The 27,331-nt window shown below is 38.3% G+C and overlaps 2 protein-coding genes across 2 annotated transcripts; one reads left to right on the top strand and one right to left on the bottom strand.

Moving 5' to 3' along the window:
- Positions 1-7,029: 7,029 nt before the first annotated feature.
- LOC133858880 (FCS-Like Zinc finger 15) lies at positions 7,030-8,018 on the top strand. The gene is made up of 2 exons (XM_062294334.1): positions 7,030-7,354; positions 7,520-8,018. The coding sequence occupies exons 1-2, from the start codon at positions 7,122-7,124 to the stop codon at positions 7,719-7,721; spliced, it is 435 nt and encodes a 144-aa protein (XP_062150318.1). The 5' UTR covers positions 7,030-7,121; the 3' UTR covers positions 7,722-8,018.
- Positions 8,019-20,622: 12,604 nt separating this feature from the next.
- LOC133859924 (uncharacterized) lies at positions 20,623-21,933 on the bottom strand. Its single transcript, XM_062295515.1, has one exon. It carries the CDS (start codon positions 21,931-21,933, stop codon positions 20,623-20,625), a length of 1,311 nt encoding a protein of 436 aa, XP_062151499.1.
- Between the last annotated feature and the right edge of the window lie 5,398 nt (positions 21,934-27,331).

Genomic DNA, 27,331 nt, shown 5'->3' with positions numbered 1-27,331 from the left:
TAGAAATAATTTAATCATAGGATCACTTTCATGAAAAATATCAGGTACTCTTACAATCATATAAACTTATGAAATTACTCTTCACCTTTTTCTTTAAAAATAGATAATTAAACCCTAGTTTAATTAGTTCAAAAGTCAATGTCATTGACTATAATAATTTGATTATCATCAAATTGTTGAGGGAAGAAATATTGAAATCAACAATAAACGAAGTCAAAATGAATGATTTTTTTTTTTTTTTCAAAAACTTTACTTATAATTCTTGATTTTTAATTATTTTTTCTAAAAGGTATACAAACTTTAAAAAAGTGTCAATTTAGAATATTCATTTTTCAATTTTATTTTATTTTTTATTTTAACCATGAGTTATATTTTCCACTAAATTCTGTCAAAATTCCTAAAATACCCCTTATTTTTTTAGGAAAAAAGAAAAAAAGAAAAAAATTGCTAGGATTTAGGTATTGGCCAAAATTTAATGAAATTTGCAAAAATAACCATGCCTGAATCTTTGAAAATTTTAATATTTTTTTTTTAAAAAAAAATATACACATGGTTATTTTGAGAATTTTAATAGGATTTAACGGAAAATTCTCACGGATGATTGAAATTGAAAAATAGATTTTCTAAATTGAGATCTTTTAAAGTTTGGATACTTTTTTCTAAAAGTGATTAAAGATCCAGACTAATAAGTGAAGTTTTTTTCCCCTTTTTTTTTTTTTTTTTTTAGTTAGAAGAAAAGGGTTAAGGATGCTTATCAGAGGAAAAATGTTCCATGCCAATTTCCATAAAAAGAGGAGATTTAGTGCCCTAGACTAATAATTCATTAATATTTGATCTTTATGCATATTATTCTATTAGTTTACAACGAAAATTTAATCGGTACTGTGTGAACCATAAAGCTGGAGCTGCGGATAAATTTAAAACTTTTTCCTCTAATTCATACTAATAAACCATAAGTACTGTAATCAACTATAAACTACGTACTGTGAGTACTAAACAACTTGTAACTTCAATATTCGTTACACGAGCCCTCATATTTTTATATTTTACATACTTTTAGAGGTTTTTTTTTTTTTTTTTTTTAAATGAAATAGACCCCTCAAAATTATTTTTTACCCCAAAAATTTTATATTTTTAGTTTTACCCCTCTCTCCTAAAATTCTAATTCCGCCCTTAGACATCTTTCTTCGCATTATATTGTACCAAATTAAAAGTATTTAAGCGATAGTTCTGTCATGCCATTAGCTAGCCTTTGAGAGGCCTCAGTTTAATTTATATATCTTCCTCAAGGATTGCCCAACGAAAAAGCTTGTCTTCCTTGGACACTACAAGCCAATAAGCTGGCACAACAACTCATCCAAATCATTAGAAATTTATAGGATTTTCAGAAGAAATTAAAACAATCGAGCCCCTGGCCTGTTTCAAATAAAACCTGCTAGAAATCCAACGTCACTTTCATTCATCAAATCAATATAATTTTTTCTTCTACATATAACATGCACGCAATAGTGTAAATATATGAAAATTTCGTATTTAATTTGTTTTTGGTGGCTTTTTCTTCCCATAATTAATATTTCCCCTCAGTCATGGTTTGTCTTGTTGTGATAATTATATATTTTTCCTGCATATATATTAATGACGTACGAGATAACTTTAACAACAACCAAATTTGTTTAGACATGACGTAATATTTCCATCCAAAACTCGATTAGGATTTAGCTAGATTAAGATTTACAACAAAACCCTAGCTAGTAGCTAGTTCTCAGTTCTCACCAATGAAAAAGACAAAACACCCACCTATGATATATTAATTAATATAATAATGAATGACTATTCATTGGGAGACACGTTGCAACGGTGCCACCTATCTACCTCCCCTGACCCTGTGGCGCCGGCTTTATATGAAGAATCTTTGTAGTGCTTCCGCAATTTGTAGTCTTGCAGGGATTGCAGAGAGAAGGAAGGCGGCCCCATGCCTGCGACACCTCACCTTGCTCCCGATTGTACCACCTGGAAAGCAGCGCTCTTTACCACCACAAAAGCATTATCAACGCGCGCTCTCACCACCCTCATCGATAGCTAAGCTTACTTCATAAATATATATATATATATATATATATATATATATATATATATATATATATATATATATATACTTGCCTCGTCTACATCAAACAAGCCTACTTGCCACCTTTATCAAACACCTGTTATATATCGCCCACTCATCGATCTTGGCAGGCGTGGCTTCCTCAATGTTGAAAAACCCCAGTATTTTTTTTTTTATATAGATGAAAAACCCCAGTATTAATACTACTATTACGTGTGTTCACTCTCGATCTCTCTGTCGTCTTTCACGCGTTTGGGTAGATTTAAAGAGTACCAAGAGGGTTATGTCTTTATCTAAAATCTCTTTTTATAAGAATTTCGATAAGGATGAAGGATTTTGTGATAGTCATTTGAATTTTCTTTTATAAGGATTTGGATAGGGTTAAAGGGTCTTATGATGGTCATGTATATCTTGTTTGATTATCTTTTATGGTGATCTCATTTTATGGTATTTGTATCAAAATTTAATAGGGTCGCATAGTTCATTTGATGCATTCTCTTTTATTTTTTGTTTTCCTCCTTTATTGCTTTGGTGCTTCTAGTTGAGTTGTCCCATGCGCCCTATGATGGTTTAATTGTAATTTTTTGCATTTACCAATATAAAAAAAGAAAAAAAAAAAAAAGAAAAGAAAAAGAAAAGCATCATTAGTCAACCCTAAGTTTATGATTTTGGGTTGAAATATATATACTATCTTCTTTCTTTCTTTTTTTTTTTTTTCTTTTTTTTTTTTTTTTTTTTTTTTTTTTTTTATGGGGAGAAACCCTGTAATTGCATGTGTATTTACCCATTTCGATTAAATTGATCAAAGGAATTCAAATTTTAGATTAAGATCTCGATCATCACTCTAGCCGGCCTAGCTAGTTAAAAATGTCCATTATTAATTACTTTCTTGTTTTTATTAGTACAAAGAGAGAAAGTGAAAAAAGCTGAGGAGCCTAAAGATGAGAAGAAATCTTTTCCAATACAGGCAGGAAAAGAACTAAATAAAGCGAAATGATGCAAATGCAGTCGAAATAAATTCTAGTTACGGCCCATTAATTATTAATTACTAATGAAACAAAACATATACTTCATTGTTATTATTACAACCACTATGAAGTCATTGAAGTGAATGGTATATATGGACTAGTAGGGACTTGGTCGGAAAGATTAATCAAGATAAGAGTTTAATCAATTATTGGTAATAATTATGAAAGTGAAAGCATGGTTGTATGTCAATGTAGATATGATCTATTCAAGTTTCTTGTTTGTGCTGCTTTCTGATGGTCAAAGAACGATAAAATAATAAATGTAAAGCTATATATATATATATATATATAATTAAATATATAGGTTAGGCCAGAAACGAATTGTAAAGATAAGAACATTTGACCCTCCACCTGCATGCATGTGTTACTAATTATGAGTTAAGATTGGAGTCTAACGTAAAGATGACTGGTAAGGATAACAGCAAGATGTAGGTTGATAAGGATAAGGTATAGTTCTTTAATGATTTGTTTTGGCAAAGCACCTTTGGAATGTCATGGAAATAAAGGGAGGCTTCTTCTATGTGCTGTCCTCCTTGCCTTTAGGCTTTACCTATATTTCTTTTCCTATCATTTGAAATAAATAATATTTATTCTATAGTCAAAATTTAAAATTTATATAGTATCTAACGGTTTACATGAGATACATTATTTAAATTTTTAAAAAGACGTTTTAATATTAACATAATGTATGTGTATATATATATATATTGTTTCTGTTTGGGCTCTTCAGGCCCCCTCTTTAGCTTTTGATTATTTTCAATAAAAAAAAATAAAAAATTAGTAGTTCAGAACTATAAAATATTAATATGTACTATTTTTTTGAGATATATTAATATATACTTGACGTATGGTGCTTTCATGCTTTGCCTCTGCTCATATTAATTTTATGTTTTTCATGTGATATCAGACGTTTGCCTGGAATCTATGTACGTGTAGCACAAGTGGAAACTGTTTTAATTAATATTGTTTTGGCATCAAATGTACAAGGTGAATTCCATTTTTAGAGGATTAGGATTGGACACTAAAGTTTAGTTAAAATAAATCACATTTTTATTTTTATTTTTATTTTTTTAATTATATATATCTAAATGGTGAGAGAGATATATATCGTCAACCTTAGGCCGGAAGACCGCAAATCGAGAGTTGGCAGTGGAAAGGAAGAGTCTGGTATTGCATGGGAACAACTAGAGCACAGTACTATATATAATAGAAGATCAAGTTCCACGTTGCAAAATGTCATCAAGAAGGTGAGCCAGTCGAACATGTGGGGTAGTTCGACTGAGTACACCTCGTTGTTGTTACTCACGCCTAGCCACAAAATGAACCGTAATCGTCGCCTTCAGAATTAATTAATGTAATTATCATCGTAAACAACGTTATTGGTGTTCAATTATGCAAAGAACCCTATGACAGATCGCAAATACTTTTAGTATATGGTTAGTTTCTTTGGAGTTTGAAGGGAGTATAAAAAATGCTCTGAAATGATTTGGCTTTAATTACTGTAATTGCTCGCCAAATGTAGCGATGGCTAACCGAATTTTAGCAAAAAAACAATATTTGGCTAGCTAGTCCAATGCTAATGCTCTTACACGACGATCACGTATGTGATTAATATATATATATATATATATATATATATATATATATATATGCATTTTATCGGCCTAAAATATTAATATTGTATATATATATATGGCAAGTGAATCATGTATTGTTGTTTTCATGTCTCTTTCTAGGTTGGCCTACCAAGTTCCTAAAGTAATTATATTAAAAGAAATGTGACACAAAACTTAGTGAACAAGTTTTTGTGACTAATGTGTTTACCCCCCACCGAGTCAAACAATCTTATCATTTTTGCATTTGACATAGATGTTGTATCAAACATATATACACGTCTCTCCAATATAATTTTTATTTTATTTTATTTATATAAAAAAAAATTAAATAAATGAAAGAGCGGCACCACCGCAAGGGAGGAGGGAGTTATCCCCACCTTGGATTTCTAAATCTAACTTTTAAACCCTTAAATTTGTTAAATTTTTCATTTTAGTCATTTCGTCCAAAATCTTGTAGTCAACATTTTTTTTACCTCCCATCTTAAAAAGTAATTTGTATTTTATTAAAAAAAATTAAAACCAAAAGATCCGAAAAAAAAGAGGGGTGGTGCCAAGAGCCACCCTGCAACCCTGCAAGGGAGGAGGGCGGCCACCCCAACAAAAGAGGGTGGTTGGATCGCTGCCATTTTTATTTTATTTTTAGAGTTTTTAGATTTTACTTTTTTTAATAAAATATAAAAAAAAAAATTAAATATTTATCAGTCGGATTTAGAAATTCAAACAGTAAATTAAAAACAATGGAGTAATTTACCCCCAAAGAGTAAATATATTTTATGTTCCAAGTTTTTAACTCTCATTCCTCACCATACGCCCTTTAAGCGACAAATCACATCAACTTGATCAAGTCTTACATTCTTTCGGAAACGGAGCGATTCTAGCGTCCCCAGGTTGTGTCGGGTGGGGTGGCATTCACATGCTCTTCACTCATATTTTCAGTACCGGCCCTCTGTAAACCCACGAGTCATGAGCCAACAGAATGTTAATAAACAACTTCACACCAAAACAATACTCTATAAAATCGAACTGCTTCTTTGTCTCGTTCCATATATAATCACACAACCCAAAAAAAACATGTACACCAGAGCTTTGAACCGCTCATTCTTGTTCGGGTGTTAGATTTTAATTGTATCAAGATATGAATATAAGACATTATAGATAAATTTTAATTTGATTTATTTAATTAAACTGATCAAACTCTTCAACCCTAACCCGCTAACTTTGTATTTAGTTCTTTAATTGTATATGTCAAAAATTGTTATCGATCACTGAATATCGCATGCCGGATTCGAGTTGTGTCGATGCATAGATATAAGGCTTTATAATCTAACTCTAACTCGACCCGTTTAATTAAAAAAAGTTCAGACCCTTTAATCTTAATTTACTAATTTCATGTTGAATTATTCTCAGATTTTTTTTTATTTTTTTTTTAACATGTCTATACAAGAGGAAGAAGGGAGGATTCGAACTAGTAATCTCCACTTCATGATGCGTGGTCCATAGCCGATTGAACTATCCTTTAAAGACTGAATTACTGTCAAATTTAATTTGTAAGTTGTGTTAAAAATTACCAACCTTACTATAGTCCGCCAAGAATCCAAACCAGGTCCTGTAAATTCCACACTAATTATCATTTTTTCTTCTTCTTAATTTAGCGTTATCAGCCAACAGACATGTTAAGAAAACCAAAGCACAGAACACAAAAAGAACAGGCTCAGTTTTAGCCAATGTAAATTTGCCTTGGCGAGAAACATACAAGTCTGCCTCTCTGTCACGTTCAAGCAGAAAAATAAAATAAAATAAAAGATTAAAATAATAATAATAATAAAAAATTAAAAAAAAAAAAATACACAACCGTTGTGCGACTGGAGCATGTACGTACCTTTCTCAGTCATAATAATAGCAGAGAGGGTTATAATTAGTGCATAATAAAGTTGTACAATACATGATGCATGAGTAGAACTTATATGAATGAGACTTATTACATGAATCTCACACCTTATATCTTAGGTTGTATATGTGTTGAACAACATTATTGTGCAAAAATCTTTGCCCTAATTAACAAAGAAACCACGTAAACACAAGCAGACAAAAGAACCCAAAATATATATACGAAAAATGAAAATGAAATGGAAACTAAAACGAATACGTGGCAGTTAATCACCAAAAGCAGTCAAATCGTTGGCTACGCTAATCGTCCTTATTACTGCTCCATAGCTGTAGGGGACCCACCACCCCCACTTCTCTTCCGTACCATTCCAACCTTTCTCTTTCTCTTTCTCTCTTTCATGACTCTTTCTCTCTCATTTCTATTTAATTCTCTCAGATTTTCATCCACCATCGCCTCCATATGAAAGAGAGAGAGAGAAGAGAATGAGAGAGATGGCAGGACTGAGTGTTGTGTTGGAAGCCCAAAAGGGTGGCGTTAGCAAGAAGACCCCACAGGTTATCAACAAGACCAACGTGTTTCTCAGCAAGCCATCTCCTTCTCTGCCTCCTTCCTCCCGTAAAAACCTCCATTCTCCTTCCACCGGACCAACTTTTCTTGACCAATGCTTTCTGTGCGACCAGAAACTCTTGCCCGGGAAAGATATCTACATGTACAAGTAAGCCCAGATTCTTTCTTGCTTTTCTTTGTGTTTTCATGGGTTTTTTTGTTTTTGTTTTTTGTTTTTGTTTTTTGTTTTTTTTGTGTGTGTGTGTTAAATAAAGATTTGGTCTTTGGGTAATATATATATGTTGTTGTGGAGAATAATATGTGTCATCCGCAGAGGGGACAGGGCTTTTTGTAGCGTGGAGTGCCGGTGCAGGCAGATTTTCCTGGACGAGGAAGAGAGTCTTCGCAAAGACCACTGTTCATTGGCTGCCATAAAACCCATGGCCACTTCTTCGTCTTCTTCTTCGTCTTCTTCCTCTACGGCTCGTCATCACCCAAAAGGGGCAAGAAACCGAGCGGGCGGGTTTGCGTACTGAGAGAAAGAGAGAGATTGTGGAACTGAATATGGGGTTTTTCCCGGAACTGTATTCTACTTTTTAACCTTGGTCCATTTTGTAATGACTGATATCCTCTGTCTTTTTGCTTGCTTCCTAGAATGAAGCCATAGAAGTCGTTTAACTTATTTTCCCATTTGCCCATAAACAATGGTGGAGAGAGAGAGATAGAGAGAGAGAGAGAGAGGTGTAGGATACATACATCTGTCAGTGCCCATAGTTTGGTGGTTTCCCATTTGCCCATGAACAGTTGTGGAAAGGTAAAGCATTTTTGTCGCAGTTTAAAGGGCATTTATGATATTTTGCTTATATATATATATATATATATATATATATATATATATATATATCATTCTGATTAATTAATTAGTTCATTGATTATGGTTTTGAATTTTAAAATCTGGGAAGAGTTTTTTGAGTTCATGAAACTTCTCCCTCATGTTTGGTGAAAACAGTGGGCATCGGAGAAGAAAGAGCAGTGAATGAAGAATTAATACATGGGAATAATAATGTCATGGTCCCAATAAGGATATGATTATAGGTATTATAGGATAATACGATTTTGACTAGCTATTTTCCTTTTCCCTTGTCCTTCCCTACCCCCACCTAGCTTGTTTTGTTCTCTTTTGTATTTTGCTCTGTCTTCTTTGCTCTTCCATGGCTGCATCTATACGATGCAATGTTTGTCTGTTGCAATAATGCCACCAAATGATTTTGACTCCCAAGGTTTACTCTTTAACACTTCCTCATTCTTGAAATGACACGAGCACGGATGGTGAATGAATGAATGAGGGTCGCCTCCTTTCCCATCACCCCACTTCTCGTTATTTTGGGAAAACACCAAGGCAATCTCAATTCACATTTTGCGAGTAAAATGGCATTTTTTCCAGGACAAAAGAGTCGTTCGTCGTAGGCTACCACCATCCATGCGACAGGTGACAACAATGTAATACAAATCAAAAGAGCAGACTTGAGGGTAGCCGAATCACTCTCGTGGCCAACCGGGTAGTTTGGCTACCTCTTTTGGTAGGAGGTGACGCGACTGCCTTCGAATTACTGTTTGGAGGTGGCCTTGTGATCTTGGAATGTTGTTTTCTTACTATCGGATGCCATTCTTGTGATCTTGGAATCAAAAGATGGTGCTTTGGGAGGAACATATTCTTCATTGATAGTGATATTTCTTGTGTCATGATTTGTTTAATTTATGCTATATGCATCGAGTAGAACTTGGAAATGTACAAATTGGAGAGTGCAAAGAAAGAAGCATGGCGATCCTACATGTGAGGTCAATAAAGGAAAAAACAGAGGATTTAAGTGAAAATCACCCGCGTGGTAGGAAAGGTGGGCATGAAAAACTGGTTGAAAGCATATAATAATGGGGGTTAGGAATTAGGACCAAAGAATCTATACTTTCCGATGGAGTTATGAAAGCTGAAAGATGGAACCCTAGAAAGAGCAGTATAAGGTAGAGAGAGACTGGGCATATAGTCATTGGAATAAGTAGGGTTATGCCACTTATTTGACTTTCATGTATATACTCCCTACCTCACTTGTTTTTCTCGTAAGATAAAAATGCATTTTCAATCAATTTGAGAGGTGGGGAATGTATTCATAACGTCAAAATGCATTTTCCCACTTTGCACAAAGAATACCTTCTTTTTTAACATTCCTAGTGGACTAGCTAAATCGCTTGTGCCACTGAGAATTTAGCATTTGTCTGCCATACTCGCTACCTCTAGCGAGGTACGTTAGTCTTGTCAGTTCTTTGTTCTCCATTTTATATTCCCTCTACGTTAGTCTCCCACATCCATTTCGAACTGCCGCTGCCATTGCATTTTGTTCTAACGACAGCCCCTGCGCTTCTAGTCGAAGGAGGAGGTCATCAACCACTACACTTCGCCAGGAATCAACGGTGGTTTTTGTGGGTCTGAAGAAGGAGATTCAGAACAAATAATGAGACAAGGTAATATCGATTTTGTTCCACGGTAACGTTAATGACCAACGTACACTGTGATTTCTCAACCTTGCAAGGTTCGTAATAGCCATATTTGACACAAAATCATTTCTGTTTTATTTATTTATTTATTTATTATTATTTTTTTAAATAAATAAATAAATCACTCTCTCTGTCTGGCTCTGTTTTTCGCTTCTTGTTCTTGCCTTTTAACTTGTTAATTTCACTTATGAGTCACCCCTAAAATCGTTTGGGGGTGGCTACGCACCACCCCAGAGGTGGCCGGGGGTGGCGCGCGGCCACCCCTTTGTTTTATTTATTTTTATTTTTATTTTTTATTAATTAAAAACAAATATTTATATTTTTATTAGATTTTATATATTTTTTGTTGTAATGGACACGTGTCGGCTTCCTATTGGGTGTGACATAGTTGACTAACGGAATCTGTTAACCTAGTGGATGGAAAATTGGTCCAGGGAGTGATTCGTAATTATTGTTTACCACAAGGACCTTCCATTAACTTTTTGAACCATAGGGAGTGAAAAATAATTATGGTCAACCCCATGGGCTAACGGTACAATTATCCCAAATATCAACAAATGAGCTCGCCGAAGGTGCTAGCCGGACCTATTCCGATGCCTAAGTCAATCTTTTGGGGAGAATTCATATCAAGTCTTTATAATAAAAACTTAGTCTATCTCATACATGGTGGTTTGCACTTATTTATAGATGGGATTTTAACCGTTGTTCTGGATTGGGCGGGAACTGATTTCCTGACTTCGAGATTCCTTCCCAACATATTCGGGATCCATATCTCCAACGTATGACCCTAGTATACTGGGATTGTAACTTCCGAGGTATCTATGGGCTTTTATTGAAATTATCTCTTGATAAGCCTTAACCTTAACTGGTTTTTTAGGCTTAATATATATTGATGGGCTTACATGAATTAAGTAAGCCCAATTACTTACTATTGAGAATATTTCCTAACAGTTATCCCAAAATTCCCCTTATCTGAGATGTTCCTCGATTTAAGGAATTTCTTCGTTTTTTTTTTTTGACCTTGCTATTGCCCTTCGTTGGTCATTATTTAACTGTAGGTCTCTTGGGTTTCCAAGGAAAATGGAACACCAATCGGTCATCTCGAGTTTTGGGTGCACGCCTGTCAACTTAAATGCGGCTCTTGGATTGCCGGTCCTTTCGAATCATGCGTGTCCCTTACCAGCAAGACGTGACCCTTGGAATCCCGAGGAAAGTTCTATATAAACCTTCACCATTTCTCCTTTTCTTTCACTTCTCTCTCGCTCTTGAGATTCTTCACTCCTTTCTCCTATTTCATTTTCTCGAAGAATCTCTCTACCACTTCTTCAGCACCATGTCTTCCTTTGTGCAAAATGAACTTGACTTCTATAATAAATGCAAGTGTGTATGAACAGTGTGCAACAAAATATTAAATGCGGAATTAAAGGAGACAAATATTTTGTTGACGAAGTAGAAACTCAATTAAGAGAAAAATCACTTCGGGGCAGCCAAACCCAGGATATCCACTATTCAGAAGACAAGACTAGATACAAGATAGTAACACTCACATACCTCTGATGCAGTGGTCGTACCTTGCTTTCTAACGTGTGACCCAACACGAATGCCTCCCAACCAGGTCTCCTACCTGAAGGGGTCTTCAATGGAATCCTTTACCTTAGGGCCGACTCCTAAGATAGACTTCAGTTGTAGCGCAGCAACAACACACTTGCAATGGCTTGAGAGAGAACAAATCAGCTCCAATAACTTCACAAAATAACTCTCTAAGCTCTGATGGAATTCAATACTGAATTCTTGCAGTTCTCAATGCCCAGAGGTGCCTCTATTTATAGGCTGAGGGTTCAATTGGGTGACTGCTGTGATATGTACGGACGTCGTCCAGACGGTGAACCTGAGCCGTCCAGACGGACAACTGTGCGACAGAATTTCTGAGATTTTCGCTGAAAATCTTTCCTGTTTGAGAGCCGCGTCTGGATGGTGAGGCACTGTCGTCCGGACGGTCGCACGTCCACTGCAAGTAATTTACATATAAGGCTTCGCGAGTCTGGACCAAGGGGGATGGCCGTCCAGACGGTTGATCTTCAACACCCAATTTCCATAACTGTTTAGCGCGCGTCCGGACCATGATAAGCAGGCGTCCGGATGGTTGAAGTTGAATACGCAATTTTCATATCTGTTGAACGTGCTTCCGGACCAAGCTGACTGACGTCAGGACGGTTGTATTTGAATTGCGATTCTTGCCTTATGTATGAGCGCGTCTGGACGGGAATCCACGTCGTCCGGACGGTTGCATCAATCTTCCCTTATTTGAATTTGTAAAGAATATCTGAAGCTGATCGATCACTGGACGTCGTCCGGACGGGCTGCTGAGTCATTTCAGACGGATGCAAGCTGGAACAGAAGCTTCTCGACACAGTAGAGGGTCCGGACGAAAATCCACGTCGTCCGGACGAATGATGCTTGGTCTGTCGGGCTTCCGGACGGTTTGGCACGTCGTCCGGACGACTGGAACTGTGGACAGATGAGCGTCCGGACGGGAGGACATGTCGTCCGGACGGCTGGTAGGGAACCGACTTTTCTGACTTGTAGAATCTTCTGAAACTCTTATGAATAGTGGAATCCCTGTTTAAACAGCATCTTTACATACAAGTGATTTTGTCCAATCAGAATGAGGCCAATCACAAACTAACACTTTGAATTCGATGGGTCTTTATCTTATTCCCGGGGCCTTACTCTAGATTTCCCAGCCGGTGATGAGGAGATTTTGCAACTCAAAGAGGTAGGACAAGATCCTGAGGTTCATGGGTTACGCCCTCTAGAGGCTTATAACGAGCCAAAATACACGGCCAAGGACGAGCCCATATTCCAGCACAACTATGAGATCCGTCCTTCCGTCAAACTCCATTTCCAAAACCCGATTTCCAAAACCGTTGGTCATGGCAAGATCTGTGTCTTCGAGAGTATGTTCATGGTGGGGCACGCCTTCCTTTCCCGCCCATAGACTGAGAGTTGCTGAATTTCCTTGGGGTCGCCTCAAGCCAGATTGACTGTCTTGAAGGGGTGTTCAATGTCTATCCGGGAATTCTTCAACATTTATCGTCCTACTGCCTATGACGACGGAGCAGTGGCCTTCCACATTCGCCAATATCCGAACTTCATTTGGTTGCACGACAACTATTCCAACAACAAGGGATGGTCCAACGAATTTTCTACATCTCAGAAGAATGGGAATCTCCTGCCACCAAACCTCTCCCTGTTGGTTAGAGGATACTTCGAGAATGGAGACCTCTTGAGAACGATTGTAAGTGTCTTCCTCCTATCTCCTCTTTTTAAGTCACATCCTTTTATGTTTGTCTAACATGCTTTGTTGTTGACATTTTCATAGGGAAAGAGCCCCTCGGGCTTACCAAAGTTGAAGCGGGGAGAGTTGCTGCCATGATTACCTTTTCCCGGCTAGGGAAAATTTTTGAGCAGATAAACTTTGACAAGATTGTCACCGACGCCAGTATGAGGGAATACCTCGAGTATGACATTCCCGAGGGGAGAGTCCCTTTGGATCAGAGGGGAAAAATCAAGAAGACCTCGGATAAAGTGCCTCATACTAAAAGCCTTGTTGAGAAGGTCCAGGTAATCTGGCTCCGAGCAAGAAGAACGTTGGGAAGTCTTCAAAGGCTATCCCGAAACACGATGCCCCGAGCAAAAGTAAAGGAAAGATGCCCGTGGCTTCGAGACAACCTATGCTTGAACCGGTTATGGAGGCCGTACCCAAGGTAGCAGCGGCTTCGGGTCGAAGCTCAGAACTTGGCTTTGCAAGCGTGGGGCAAGGGGAAATTTTTTTCGAGTTGATCCCAGGATGCCAGAGAAGTCCCAGCATTTGGGTAGTAAGCTGATGGGTGACTCCATTAGATCCAAGGGTGGTAACCCAGATGGAAATGGTCGAAGAGTTAGATCAAGGCTCGGGCAACGAGGCTTCTAAAAGGCCTAGGCATGCTAAGATGAATCAACATCTGAGGGATATTTTGGTAGATTCGAAGGCCTCATATGTCCATCCCAAGATTCATGTTCCCTCTTGGCACTTGGTGGTCGATGAAGAGTTATCTAACCAAGTGGGGGCCGACCCGGTAGCTGCTCTACATGTTTCGAATGATTCTGAGGCTGAAGAAATGGTGGTTGACCGCATTATCAAGGGGGTAGGAGTGGATCCCCCAATTAATAATCTGCCTTAGTTCTCTTCGGGAGCAGAGCCCTTCACCGTTCAGTCATCTTTGGGAGCAGAGCCCTCACCACTCCGTCATCTTCAGGGATGAGGATTCCCTGAGATTCCCCAAGCTTCTACTAAGGAAGGGACGAGTACTCCTTCGCCGATCTCGGATGCGATGGGTGAAACTCCTCTTGCTGGGCCCCACCCTTTTGTTCCATCCAGGGCTGGGCCTTCGAGCTCTTGAAATCCTCCCAGAGTAAATACTTCTGGGAGGAAGGTGCCAATTAAGTCCCTCGGGGACGATTTGCTCAGCTGCCCTCTCAAAGCTCTTTGGGCCGTGATTCCTAAGAACTTTCTCCGAGGGGCTGAGGTTGACCGTACGCCTCTCGAGAGGTTCATCGATATCCTAGTTCTTCACCAAATATTGGTATTAAAATTAAAAAGAAAAATAATAACTATTTCTTTCTTTCTTTTATTCCATGAGTTCTTCTTAACTCCTTTCTTATTTCAGCACGAGGTTAAGTTGGTGGCTTTATATGACGAACAGCTGGAGTATCTGCGCAACTACCCTTAGGAACTAACGTAGCTGAGAGCCAAAGTAAAGACCTCGGAGTATGAAGCTTCTCGACTAAAGAACTTGGAGCCTGAAGTTGATAAGCTTCAAAATCTGCTGGCGGAACGAGACCAAGAGCTTGTAGAGAGTTGGCGAAGGGAGGCTCTTTCTGTGAAAATGGTTGCCACTGGTAACCGGTTGGCCTCTCAATTGGAAGAGCAGACCTGGAAGTTATCTGACTTACAGACTCAGCTAGCTGATGTGAAAACTAGATGTGGTTCCCTTTCAGCTGACCTAGCTCTCATACGGTTTGACTTACTTGCCGCTGAGGCCATGCAAGAATCTGCCGAGGAGACTTAAGTAGTCCTCGCAAAGAAGTTGGAGAAGGCTGAGAGTTGGGGCAAAAAGTTCAAAAAGAATTATTAGTATTATAAATCTAAAGCTACTCAATACTTCAAACAACTTTCTTTCGTTCCTTGGCTTCGGGATCAGAGTTGGGCTAGAGGTTTTCACTGGGGGTTTGAAAGCTTCTGGATGTGGTTCTTCACCCTCAGGCATTCTGGTTTCGAGCTGAGACCGTGTCTGCTGTGGACCACATGAATCTTCCGAGATTGGCTACTACTAAGTTGTGTGATATGGGGAGAGATATATTTTCCCGACGCTCCATGGTTGGGGGAACGCGCCAGTTATCCTAAGGATCTAGATCTGCCTTCTATTCCTTCGGGACTCCTTTTAGAAGTATCGCTCTAGAGGATTCTTATGCTTTTAGTTTAAACTTGATTTTTTTTTTTTGGTAACAGTGTTTCCATCTTTGTAATGAAGAATTGTTTTAAATCTAATGGATCAATGTTCGTTTTATTCACTGGGAGTTTGTGCTATGCCCTGTAGTTACCCCCATTACAGAACTAAAACTATGTTTAAGTTTGGCTATTGTTGGTTTGTAATTGGCTACATTCTGTTGGACAAAATCACTTTCATGTAATGATGTTTTTTTTATCAAGGATTTAGAATTTTTAGAGTCTTCATATTCAGAGAAATGTTTCTAGAAGATTATGCACTGATTCAAAGTCAAAAAAATCGGATCCCTTGCATTTGTCTAGATGCTCAACTGTCCAAGTATCATCTGTCCGGACCTTCCTCTATGTCAAGAAGCTTCGAACTGTTCCAAGTTGCATCTGTCCGGACGTCTCAGCAATACATCTGGACGCAGTTCAGTGTTCGACCAGCTATGAGATTTCTTTCCAAAACACAGATATGGAAAGACAGCTGCAACCGTCTGGACGATGTGTGTTTCCATCTGGACGTTCTCCTTCATAAGGCAAGTCGTGTATACAAAGTTCAACCGTCCGGACGTCATTCTTCATGGTCCGGATGCTCAAGCTTCATATATGGAAATTGTGTGCATCAATTCAACCGTCCGGACGACAGCCTTCATGGTCCAGATGCTCCAAGCCTTGATATGGAAATTGCGTGCAGCTAAAGTGCAACCGTCCGGACGCGGCTCTTTTCAGGAAAGAATATCGTGCGAATTTGGAAAGCTAGTTGCACAGTTGTACTTCTGAACGCCTTATGTCTACCGTCCGGACGGCGCCTAGGAAAACCTAATCAGACGCAATTTAGGTCTTCTGTAGCCTATAAATAGAGGGCCCTAGGCATGTTGATTGTAAGAATTCGGTAGTGAATTCCGTAAAAGCTTAGAGAGTTTATTCTAAGAATTATTGTGCTGTAGCATTCTCTCTCAAGCCATTGCCAAGTGCTGTTGCTGTGCTGAACTAAAGTCTATCTTAGGGGTTGGCCCTAAGGTAAAGGATTCCATTGAAGACCCCTTCAAGTAGGAGACTTGGTTGGGAGGTGTTTGTGTTGGATTACACGTCAGAGTGTTAGATACAATTGCTGCATCGGGTATGTGAATGTTATTATCTATGTCCTAACTTTGTCTTCTGAATAGTGGATATCTTGGATTTGGCTGCCCCGGAGTGATTTTTCTCTTAATTGAGTTTCCACTTCGTCAACAAAATATCTGTCTCTTTATTTTTCGCATTGTGATATTTTGTTGCACATTATTGCTTACACTTGTTAAAATTAGAAGTCTTTTAATTTTCAGTTATTTTGGGAAATATACCCCCTCTACTTCTGTATTTACCAGTGAAGGTAAGTGGAGAAGATTTTGTCTTTTCGGGAGTTGGTCCCGCCTCTACTTCTACACTTAGCAATGAAGCTAAATGGAGAAGATTTTGCCTTTTCGGGATCTGGTCCCAGGAAACATAGCCTTTCTACTTCTGCATTTAGCAATGAAGCTAAGTGGAGAAGATTTTGTCTTTTTGGGAGCTAGTCCCGAGAAGCATAGTCCCTTCTACTTCTGCACTTAGCAATGAAGCTAAGTGGAGAAGATTTTGCCTTTTCAGGATCTGGTCCTGGGAAACATAGCCCCTCTACTTCTACCCTTAGTATTGAAGCTAAGTGGAGAAGATTTTTTCGTTTAGGGACCTGGTCCCAGGAAATATAGCCCCTCTACTTCTGCACTTAGCATTGAAGCTAAGTGGAGAATATTTTGCCTTTTCGGGAGTTGGTCCCGAGAAACATAGCCCCTCTACTTCTGCCCTTAGTATTGAAGCTAAGTGGAGAAGATTTTGCCTTTACGGGAGCTGGTCACAGGAAACATAGCCCTCTACTTCTGCACTTAGCATTGAAGCTAAGTGGAGAAGATTTTGCCTTTTCGAGAGCTAGTCTCGAGAAACATAGCCTCTCTACTTCTGCACTTAGCATTGAAGTGAAGTGGAGAAGATTTTACCTTTTTGGAAGTTGGTCTCACGAAACATAGCCCCTCTACTTTCGTACTTAGCAATGAAGCTAAGTGGAGAAGATTTTGCCTCTATTTTAATAAGTGAAAATGCGTTTGCTCCATGAATCTGGGTTTGTATTAACTTGAGAATCTGAAAATTAGAATATATGATGGGGTTACATATAATATTTTCGTAGATGCTCGGCATTCTAGGGTCTCGAAAACATTTTTTCGCTTGCCGATTCTAGATGATAAGCGTCCTTGCGGTGGCATTTGATCATTTGTTACAGTCCTTCCCATACAGGACCTAATTTCCCCTTTGTGGGATCTTTAGTGGCTAGAATAACCTTTCTTAAAACCCAATTTCCTAGGTTGAAAGATCTGGGTTTTACTCTCTTGTTAAAGTACTGGGCGGTCTTCTTCTGGTAAGCGGCTATTTGTATCCTTGTTTCCTCACGTTTTTCATGTAGTAGGTCGAGATGCAAGTTTATTTCTGCATCATTGAGCCCGAGGTTGTAGTTTTGTATTTTGAAACTATGATAGCCAATTGATGTGGTGTTTTTAAAGAAAAAATATATTAATAATAATTTACCACTCGTAATAGAACGAATTCTTGTAGAATAAGGCTATAGAGACGGTGTTGAATCTCAAGGAGTGCAGGAGTATTGTTATCAAGTTTATGAAAATTAAAAATAACTAAAGAAAAGATTGTTGATTTTGTGATTAACTAAAGTTCATAAAATAAATGTAAAAGAGAATTGAAATATAAGACAGAGAAAGAGTAGAGTATTGACTTTACCGCTATCCGCACATCAAAGGTTAATCATATTTAATTAGAGAAATTCATTCTATGCATGTTATAAACAAACAAGAAATTACCTTATTAAAAAATAAGTATAATCCATCTTTGGTTGGTACGGATCGTCCACCTAACCACTAAGATGTGGTATGACCCGTCTTCCCTAGGTATGGATTTGCTACGTCTTTAATAGGATACATACAATCAATATAATAGTATAACCCATCTTCGGTTGGCATGAATCGTTTACCTAAATTACACTAAACTATGGCATAGTACAATCCGTCTTCCTTAGGCATGGCCTATCTAATTCTTTTGATCATATATCAATTAAACCCGTTGTATAATCATCATTCTTATAATCATAGAAAATAAGAATGATTTGAGTTCAATAATGGTAAAAAACTTTCTAAGACAAGAGAAGAATTCTACAAATATTGATTATGAAGTGAAAAACAATTGCATTAAAAGATGAAGAACAATATCAAATTGTAATAATTATACAACCAACATGCATAAATTGAAAAACTCTAAATTAAGATACAATCAAACCATTTTGCTTGAATATGGCTACATCAATACCCTACAAAGGATTTTAGCTGCTCATGACACTGCTACAATGGCCTCTTGCCATGATTACTTCTCTTTAACTCTTCATGCCTTCAAGAAATATTTCTTTGAATTTGCTCTAGGTAGTAGTCTGTCTTTCTTCAATGTCTAGAGGCCTATTTATAGGGATTAGGGGAGGCCTAGAAGCCCTAGGAATCCTAGAAAATTCGTATTTTAGTCTCCTAGTCCAAGTATGAGAAAGACAACCTTTTTCCTTTTTTGAATTTCCAATCCAATGTGACAAATGACTGCTACCTCATCTGTCAGACCGAGTGCGCTCGAGCCCAAGGGATGTGTGCTCGTCGCTCGAGCCTAGGAGTGATGCGCTCGAGCCCATCTACTGGTGCACTCGATCCCAGGGTTTCAACATGCTTTCCAAAGTATCATTTTAAGTCCAATTTCCATGGAATTCTTGCGTCTATCATATTAGGCTCTGGAACATGAAAACAAAACAAAATAAACAAACGACAACGCTAAGGAATTAACATATGCGAGTTAAGGGGCTTGAATGTGCAACATTTAACGCTTATCACACCCCCAAAACTTACATATTGCTAGTCCCTTAGCAATACAAAACAAGAAATAAACTGAAAAAACAAATAAGATAAATCATTCTTTCGTGGGATGTACGATTGCATTTAGCGTATGCAACAAGCCTTTTAAACCCCTAAGACTCCCTAGAAGATGAGTGAAGTTTCGTGAGGGTTTGTCAGAAATGATACCCGTAAACATTATGCAAGATCATGTTATCCATAAGATTGAAGTGTCACAAAAAACAATGATTCTCATTCATTAACAAGCTTAACATCACAAACTCCATCTTCACAATTTCAGGGAATTAAAAATTAGGCCACTAACATTATGAGATATCACAAGATTCAATTAGTGTACAATTAACTTAACACATAATCATGAGGTTTCAAAAACTAATCTCAATTATGAATGGTTGAATACTCAAAATTTGCTAGACTCCCCATTAGATAAATCAACCAAGGCATATTTTCTTCTTCTTCTTCTTTTATATATATATATATATTCAAGTTGTGCAGTGCTTAGCTCCCTTATGTTTTCTAATTGACCCATGTATCGAGCTTTAAGCCATTGACTCCCAAACCAGTTTTAGAATATTAGATGTAAAGACATCCCAAAGGGCTTACTAACTCGAGTCAAAAATGCTATGAAGCCAAACTAGCCATGTTATCAATCAAAAAAAAACTTCTAACCTTTTGACGCAAACACTCAATGCTTAATGAGGCAAGATGTCCGGTTACTCGGTGAAAAGCTCAAAGTGATTAATAAATTATTTGTATTTTTTTTTTTATATGTGCCAAGGTTATTTCTCCAATAAGTTGCCCAACTGCTTGCAAGATATTTACAACAGACATACTTGATTTCAAATTTCATATCCCATAGACTACGTGCTAGTGTGCTTATGAGAATCAAATTGAAACAGGTAATATCACATGCTACCAAAGAAAATAACAAAACTCTAAATTCCCTAGTCAAGTGATCATATGTTCATCATGTTAAGCTCACTAATGAAGTACAAATAACAGTTAAATTTCAACCAAATTCTTAGAAATAACATGATCAGGCATTCACAATATCTATAACAAGACATCAAAATCTTTTACCTACCCCCAAACTTAAACGATACATTGTCCCCAATGTATAGATAGAGATACAATAACGGGTGGAAAGGAAAAAGTGGGGCTGGTTGTACTCCCCCAAACTTCAACGCAAGAACACATGCCCTGAAAAACAAAGCACTACTCCAGCTGTATAATAAGCATCATGAAAATCAACAGGAGAAGTGTTAGTAAGATGGAAATAAAGCGGGGTGCCTCCCATTAGCGCTAAGTTTAACGTCTTCAGCCAGACAAACCAAACCCATAAAGAAATCAAAAACAATATAGAGGAAGGATGAGAAAGACTCCTAGGATCCATCAAGTAGATGGAAGCAACATCTCCATTCTGTGCAATGCCCTCAATGTAAGGCTGCAATCATTGCCCTTGGTAACTCTATTATTTACCTTCTTGGACCATTGGGAGAGAATGTTACTTGGAAGCAATAATCGAGACGTTCTTGGTATGGCCAATGGAGGAACGTTGAGTTTGACAGTAGTGGGAAGCCAAGAATTTGCTTGGTTTATGGTTTGCGCTGTATCACAATTATCCACCTTGATGTGTGTCATACTGGCCACGACGGGATCTTTAGTCAGATTGTAAGGAGGGAGCTCTTCAACCAAGTCCTCTATGAAGTCTAGAAAGAAGTACTCAGCTTTATCCAGTGGTTGCTGGAAGGTATGAAATATGTTCAATTTTACTTTCAGATTCCCAAACCTGATCTTCATAATTTTGGTCCTACAGTTTATATTCGCATTAGCCATAGCTAAGAAAGGGCGACCTAGGATTACATGGATCATCTTTGTGGGATTAGCCACCGGTTTAGTATCAAGAACGATGAAGGCCATGGGGAAATAGAAATTGTCGACTTGGATGATAACATCTTCAATGATTCCCTGTGGTTTCTTGGTGGATCTATTAGCCAATTGCAAGATAATGGGTGTAGGCTTTAATTCCCCCAAACCGAGTTGTAAGTAGACTGAGTAAGGTAGTAGATTCACTCCAGTCTCCAAATCAAAGAGGGCTTTATCAATCTTGTGGTCCACAATAATGTAGGAGATGGTGGGAGTACCAGGGTCTTTGAACTTTGGAGGGAGACTATGCTGAACTATAGAACTGACCTGCTCAATGAGAAATACCTTCTTCAGAGTGTTGTCCCTTGTTTGCCGCTTTTTAGTACACAAATCTTTGAGGAATTTGGCATAAGGAGTAACTTGCTCAATGGCATCAAGGAGTGGGAGGTTGATTTTTACCTGTTTAAAGACCTCCATCATATCTTGTATTTTCTCTCCTTGTTTCCTAAAGTGAGAAGGTGCCTTGAGACATTCTAGGAATGGGTCATGGGGCTCATATGGTATCTCAGGGGTGGGAGCAGATGAAGAAGAAGTCTTGTTTCTTACTTGCTTACCCTTTTCCTTCTGCAGATTTTCTGGGGTCTCTGTTTGCTCATCCTCATTTTCTTGCACATGATTGTAGACCCTTCTTCCATTGCGCATTGTGGTGATGGCTAGCACTTGCTGATGATGTGAAGTACTTGCTTCTGCCATGTAGTGTCCCTTTGGGTTGGCTATCGGTTGACTTGAAAGTTTCCTTTCTTCCCTCCTGTTGAGGGTATTAGCCACCTGTCTCATCTGAACCTTTTAACTTGGCAATGGTTTGAACCATCGGTCCCATTTGAGCCTCAATTTTGACAATGGCTTGAGAGTGAGAGTTCACTGTCTGACCCTAAGATTTCACTGTCTAATTGATCTCGCTTAGAAGTTTCAACATATGAGCTTAAACGTCAGAATCCGACTGAGGAGATGGTGCAGCTAGAGACTACTGTTTTGGAGGCCTGTATGTGGAAGAAGGTTGATAGGGCTGCTTGTTAGATTGAGCTTGATTGTGCACCCCTGGGACTAAGTTACTTGGAGCTTGAGCCTTTCATGAGAAGTTGGGATGATTTCTCTACCCTGGGTTATAAGTATTGGAGTACGGATCATTACTCAGATGTGAAAATGCTGCATTGACTTGCTTAGTTGAAACATCAGAAAAAATTTCAGCAGTAGGACAATGATGTACATGATGCATAGGACTAGAACATAAAGAACATGGTTCGTGCCGTGTGTGTATGTGAGCAGAATTAGAAGCAAAACCAGCAACCATCAATTGATCTAACTTCCTCGTGATAGCATCAACCACTTGGGTAGCTACATCCAAAGAATCTCCTATTTCTAAAAGATCTTCGGTCTTTGATGCTTTAGGTGTAGGTGCCCTACGTCTAGTGGATGCATGCTGAATAGAATTATTACTCAAGTTTTCAAACAAGATTCGTGCTTCATCCTCACCTTTCATCATTAATGTTCCCCTACAAGATGCATCTACCATTTGTCTATTCGACTTGATCAATCCTTCATAAAAGCTTTACACTAGCTGCCATTTCGGGACAGCATGGTGCGGGCATGATCTAAGTAGGTCCTTAAGTCTTTCTCAGGTCTCATATAGTTGTTCTCCTTTATATTGGGAGATACTAGTAATAATTCTCCTAATATCATTGGTCTTTCCTATGGGAAAATACTTTTTGATGAATTCTTGTTGCAATTGAGCCCAAGAAGTAATAGAGTTTGGTGCTAAGGAATGAAACCAATGTTTGGTTTTTTCCTTGAGGGAGAAGGGAAAGAGACGCATCCTTAGAGCGTCCTCGGTGAACCTGTTCAATTTGATGGTAGAATAGATTGCTAGAAATTCACCGAGAAAGTCGTAAGAATTTTCAGTACTAAGTCCTAGAAAAGATGATAAACTCTATATAGTTCTAGGCTTAATCTATAATGAGCTGTTGTAACATCTGGCAGCCTTAGACATGTGGGAGAAGTGTACGTGGTAGGGAGATAGTGATCTCGTAAAGCCATTGGGTTATTGTCACCCACAGTCTCAGTGGGATGCGCTACTAGCAAATTAGAGTTCATTTCGAATCTAAGTTGTCTAAGAATGCGTTCAATGTAGGGGTTACAAGAAATTAAAGGAAATGATAAGTGGAAATAAAGATGACTTCTATTTTACTAAGTGTGTAATAGTGTGCAACAAAATATTTAAATTACGGAAGTTAAATGACACAAATATTTTGTTGACGACGTAGAAACTCCATTAAGAGAAAAACCACTCCGAGGCAGCCAAACCTAGGATATCCACTATTCAGAAGACAAAGCTAGTTACAATGCAGTAGCACTCACATACCCTTATGCAGTGGTCGTACCTTGAACTCTGATGTGTAACCCAACACGAACACTTCCTAACCAAGTCACATACTTGAAGGGGTGTTCAATGGAATCCTTTACCTTAAGACCAACCCCTAAGATAAACTTCAGTCAACATAGCAATAACACTTGGCAATGGCTTGAGAGTTAGCGGATTAGCACAATAACTCCTAAAATAAACTTTGTGAGCACTATGAAATTCAATACCGAATTCTTACAAATTACATGCCCAGGGGCCTCTATTTATAGGCTACAAAAATCTAAATCGCGTCTAATACGATTTTCCTAGGCGGCGTCCGGACGGTAGTTGAAGGCGTCCGGACGGACAACTGTGCAATCGGCTTTTCAAATTCGCTTGAAATTCTTTCTTGAATAGGGCCGCGTTCAGACGATGTTGCCTTAGAGTTCGGACGGTTGCACTTCTACTGCACGCAATTTTCATATTAAGACCTGAGCATCCAGACCATGGAGTTTGACGTCTGGACGGTTGAACCTCTTCTGCACGACTTGCCTTATCAAGGATAACATCTAGACGGAATAGCCACGTCTTTCGGAGGGTTGCAGCTGTCTTTCCATATCTGTGTTTTGGAAAGAAATCCTTAAACTTGTCGAACATTGAAAGGCGTCTGGATGTGTTGCTGAGACGTCCAGACGGATGCAACCGAGAACAGTTCGAAGCTTTTGGACACAGAGGGACGTTTGGACATAAAGTTCTTGTCGTCCGGACGGATGATGCTTTGACAAATGAATGTCTGGACGGAATACCACATCGTCCGTACGGATGCAAGGGAATTGAACTACACTATTTTGAATCTTGTACAGAGTCTTCTTGAAGCTTATAACTGAAGTGTAGACTCTGAATAAAACATCACTGTATAAAAAGCATCATTACATAGAAGTAATTTTGTCCAACAGAATGCAGCCAATCACAAACTAACAATAAGAAACAACAACCCAGAATAAACCAAAACAAAATAAAAATAAAAACAAAAATGAAAAGCTCATAAACGGCCGGTAGGAATGCTAGAATTTAGCTGCTCCAGATGCTGGAATTAGGCAGATCAGTGCTGGTGCGCTCGATCTCACAGCATAGTGCGCTCGAGCGTACTATCAGCAGAGAAGAGCTTGAGCGCAGGGATGGTGCGCTCGATCACAAACTGCTGGATGCATTGAATGAGAAAAACTGAGGGGAAAAAGAAAAAGAAAAAACTAAAAGCAAAATTTAGAAATTGAAATTAAAAGTAAAAAAAAATTAAAAAGAAACAGAAAATAATTAAGCTAGATTTAATTGTTAAAACTTAATAATGCAACTGTTAAGCAGTCCCCGACAATGGCACCAAAAATTTCACTTCATCGTTATCCGCACATCAATAGTTAATCATATTTAATTAGAGAAATTTATTCTATGCATATTATAAACAAACAAGTAATTAGTTTATTAAAGAATAAGTATAATCCATCTTCGGTTGGCACGGATTGTCCACCTAACCACTAGGATGAGGTATTACCCATCTTCCCTAGGTATGAATTCACTACGTCTTCAATAGAATAGTATAACCCATCTTCGGTTGGCACAAATTGTCTACCTAAATTACATTAAACTAGGGCGTAGTATGATCCGTCTTTCTTTGACATGGCTTATCTAATTCTCTTGATCATATGTCAATTAAACTCATTATGTAATCATCATTCTTATAATCACAGAAAATAAGAATGATTTGAGTTCAATAATGATAAAAAGCTTTCTAGGACAAGAGAAGAATTCTACCAATATTGATTGTGAAGTTAAGAACAGTTGCATTAAAAGATGAAGAACAATATCAAATTGTAGCAATTCTCATAATTATACAACCAACATGTATAAATTGAAAATCTCTAAATTAAAATACAATCAAACTATTGTGCTTGGATATGGCTACATCAATACCCTACAAAGGATTTTAGCCGCTCATGACGCTGCTGCAATGGTCTCCTTTCATGATTACTTATATTTACCCCTTCAAGCATTCAAGAAGTATTTCTTTGAATTTGCTCTAGGTAGCAGTCTGGATTTCTTCAATGTCTAGAGGACTATTTATAGGGATCAGGGGAGGGCTTAAAGCCCTAGGAATCCTAGAAAATTCGTATTTTAGTCTTCTAGTCCAAGTATGAGAAAGACATCATTTTTCCTTTTCTGAATTCCTAATCTAATGTGAAAAAGGACTGATGCGGCATTTGTCAGACCCGAGTGCGCTCAAGCCCAAGGGATGTGTGCTCGAGCCTAAGAGTGATGCACTCGTGCCCATCTACTAGTGCCCTTGATCCCAGGGTTTCAGCATGCTTTCCAAAGTAACATTTTAAGCCCAATTTCCATGGAATTCTAGTGTTTATCGTATGAGGCTTTGAAACATGAAAAAAAAAAAAAAATAATAATAATAATACTAATAACAATGCTAAGGTATTAACATATGAGAGTTAAGCGGCTTGAATGTTCCTAGGATGACTACCTTTGTTCCAAATGCAAAAGAGTATGGGGTTTCGCCTGTTGGGGTTCTAGAAGTAATCTGATAACACCATAGTACCTCTGGGATGAATTCCACTCATGGTCCTTTTCTGTTGTGAAGCTTTTTCTTTAGAATCTTGATCAAAGTTTTGTTGGCTGCTTCCACTTGTCTGTTTGCTTGGGGATATATCGGTGTCAAAAAGTAATTCCTAATCTTCAGCTCGGCACACCATTTTCGGAATGGTTCGCAATCGAATTGTTTGTCATTGTCTATGACAAATCCTTGAGGTATTCCATATCGCCAAACCAGTGACTTCCACAGGAAATTTTATCGTCTCAGTGGTAATGGTTGCCATGGGTTCCATTTCTGCCCACTTGGTGAAGTAATCCACAACAACTACCAAAAACTGACAATTTCCCTTTCCTGAGGGCATGGGTCCAACAATGTTGACCCCCCCATTGAGCGAAGGGATAGGGTGAAGAGATAGAACTTAATTCTTCTGGCAGGCTTTTGTCGATTCTCTCAAACCTCTGGCACTTGTCGTAATGTTTCACCTTCTCAGATGAGTCCTTGTTCATCGTTGGCCAGTAATAACTAGCCCTTACTTACTACCTTGTGTGCTAAGATCCAACCTCCTGAATGGCTACCACAGACTCCTTTGTAGATTTCTTTCAATACGTACTCTGTCTCGGACTACAAGAGACATTTTAGAAGAGGTAATGTGTATCCTCTGCGGTATAAGGTATCCCCAACCATAGTACAACGAGCTGAATGCATTCGATCTTACTTTCCAGGATTCTTTATTGTCCTCGAGTAGTTGCCCCTTCTTTAAGTATTGTATGACATCCTTGGCCCAACCTTGTGTTTTGAGGCTTCGATTTCTTGATTTGTTCTTGATCCTAGCCGAGCCAATGAATCTGATCGGGCATTATCATTTCTTGGGATTTGGGTGATCACCATTTTGTCGAAATGAGTTAGGAAACTTTGCACCTTGACGAGATATTTGATCATTTTATCGCCTTGAGCTTCATATCGTCCTTTTATGTCGCCTACTACAACTTGCGAATCACTACGGATCTCAAGATTCTTGACCCCTAATTCTCTGGCCAAACTGAGTCTTGCTAAAACCACTTCATACTCGACTTCATTGTTAGTAGTCTCAAAAGTTAGGTTTATGGCTATTGTAACTTCTTTGTCTTCCCGGCTAACCAAAACAACGCCTACCCCGCTGCTTGTGATAATGGTGATCCATCCACGTAAGCGATCCATGTCTCGCCTTTTGGTAGTTCCTCAATTTTCATGACATTACAGAA

Source organism: Alnus glutinosa, chromosome 1 (genome assembly GCF_958979055.1).
Source record: "Alnus glutinosa chromosome 1, dhAlnGlut1.1, whole genome shotgun sequence".
NCBI classification, from domain to species: Eukaryota; Viridiplantae; Streptophyta; class Magnoliopsida; order Fagales; family Betulaceae; genus Alnus; species Alnus glutinosa.
The sequence above is the reverse complement of the archived record's forward strand: the minus strand, read 5'-3'. Positions and strand labels throughout refer to the sequence as shown.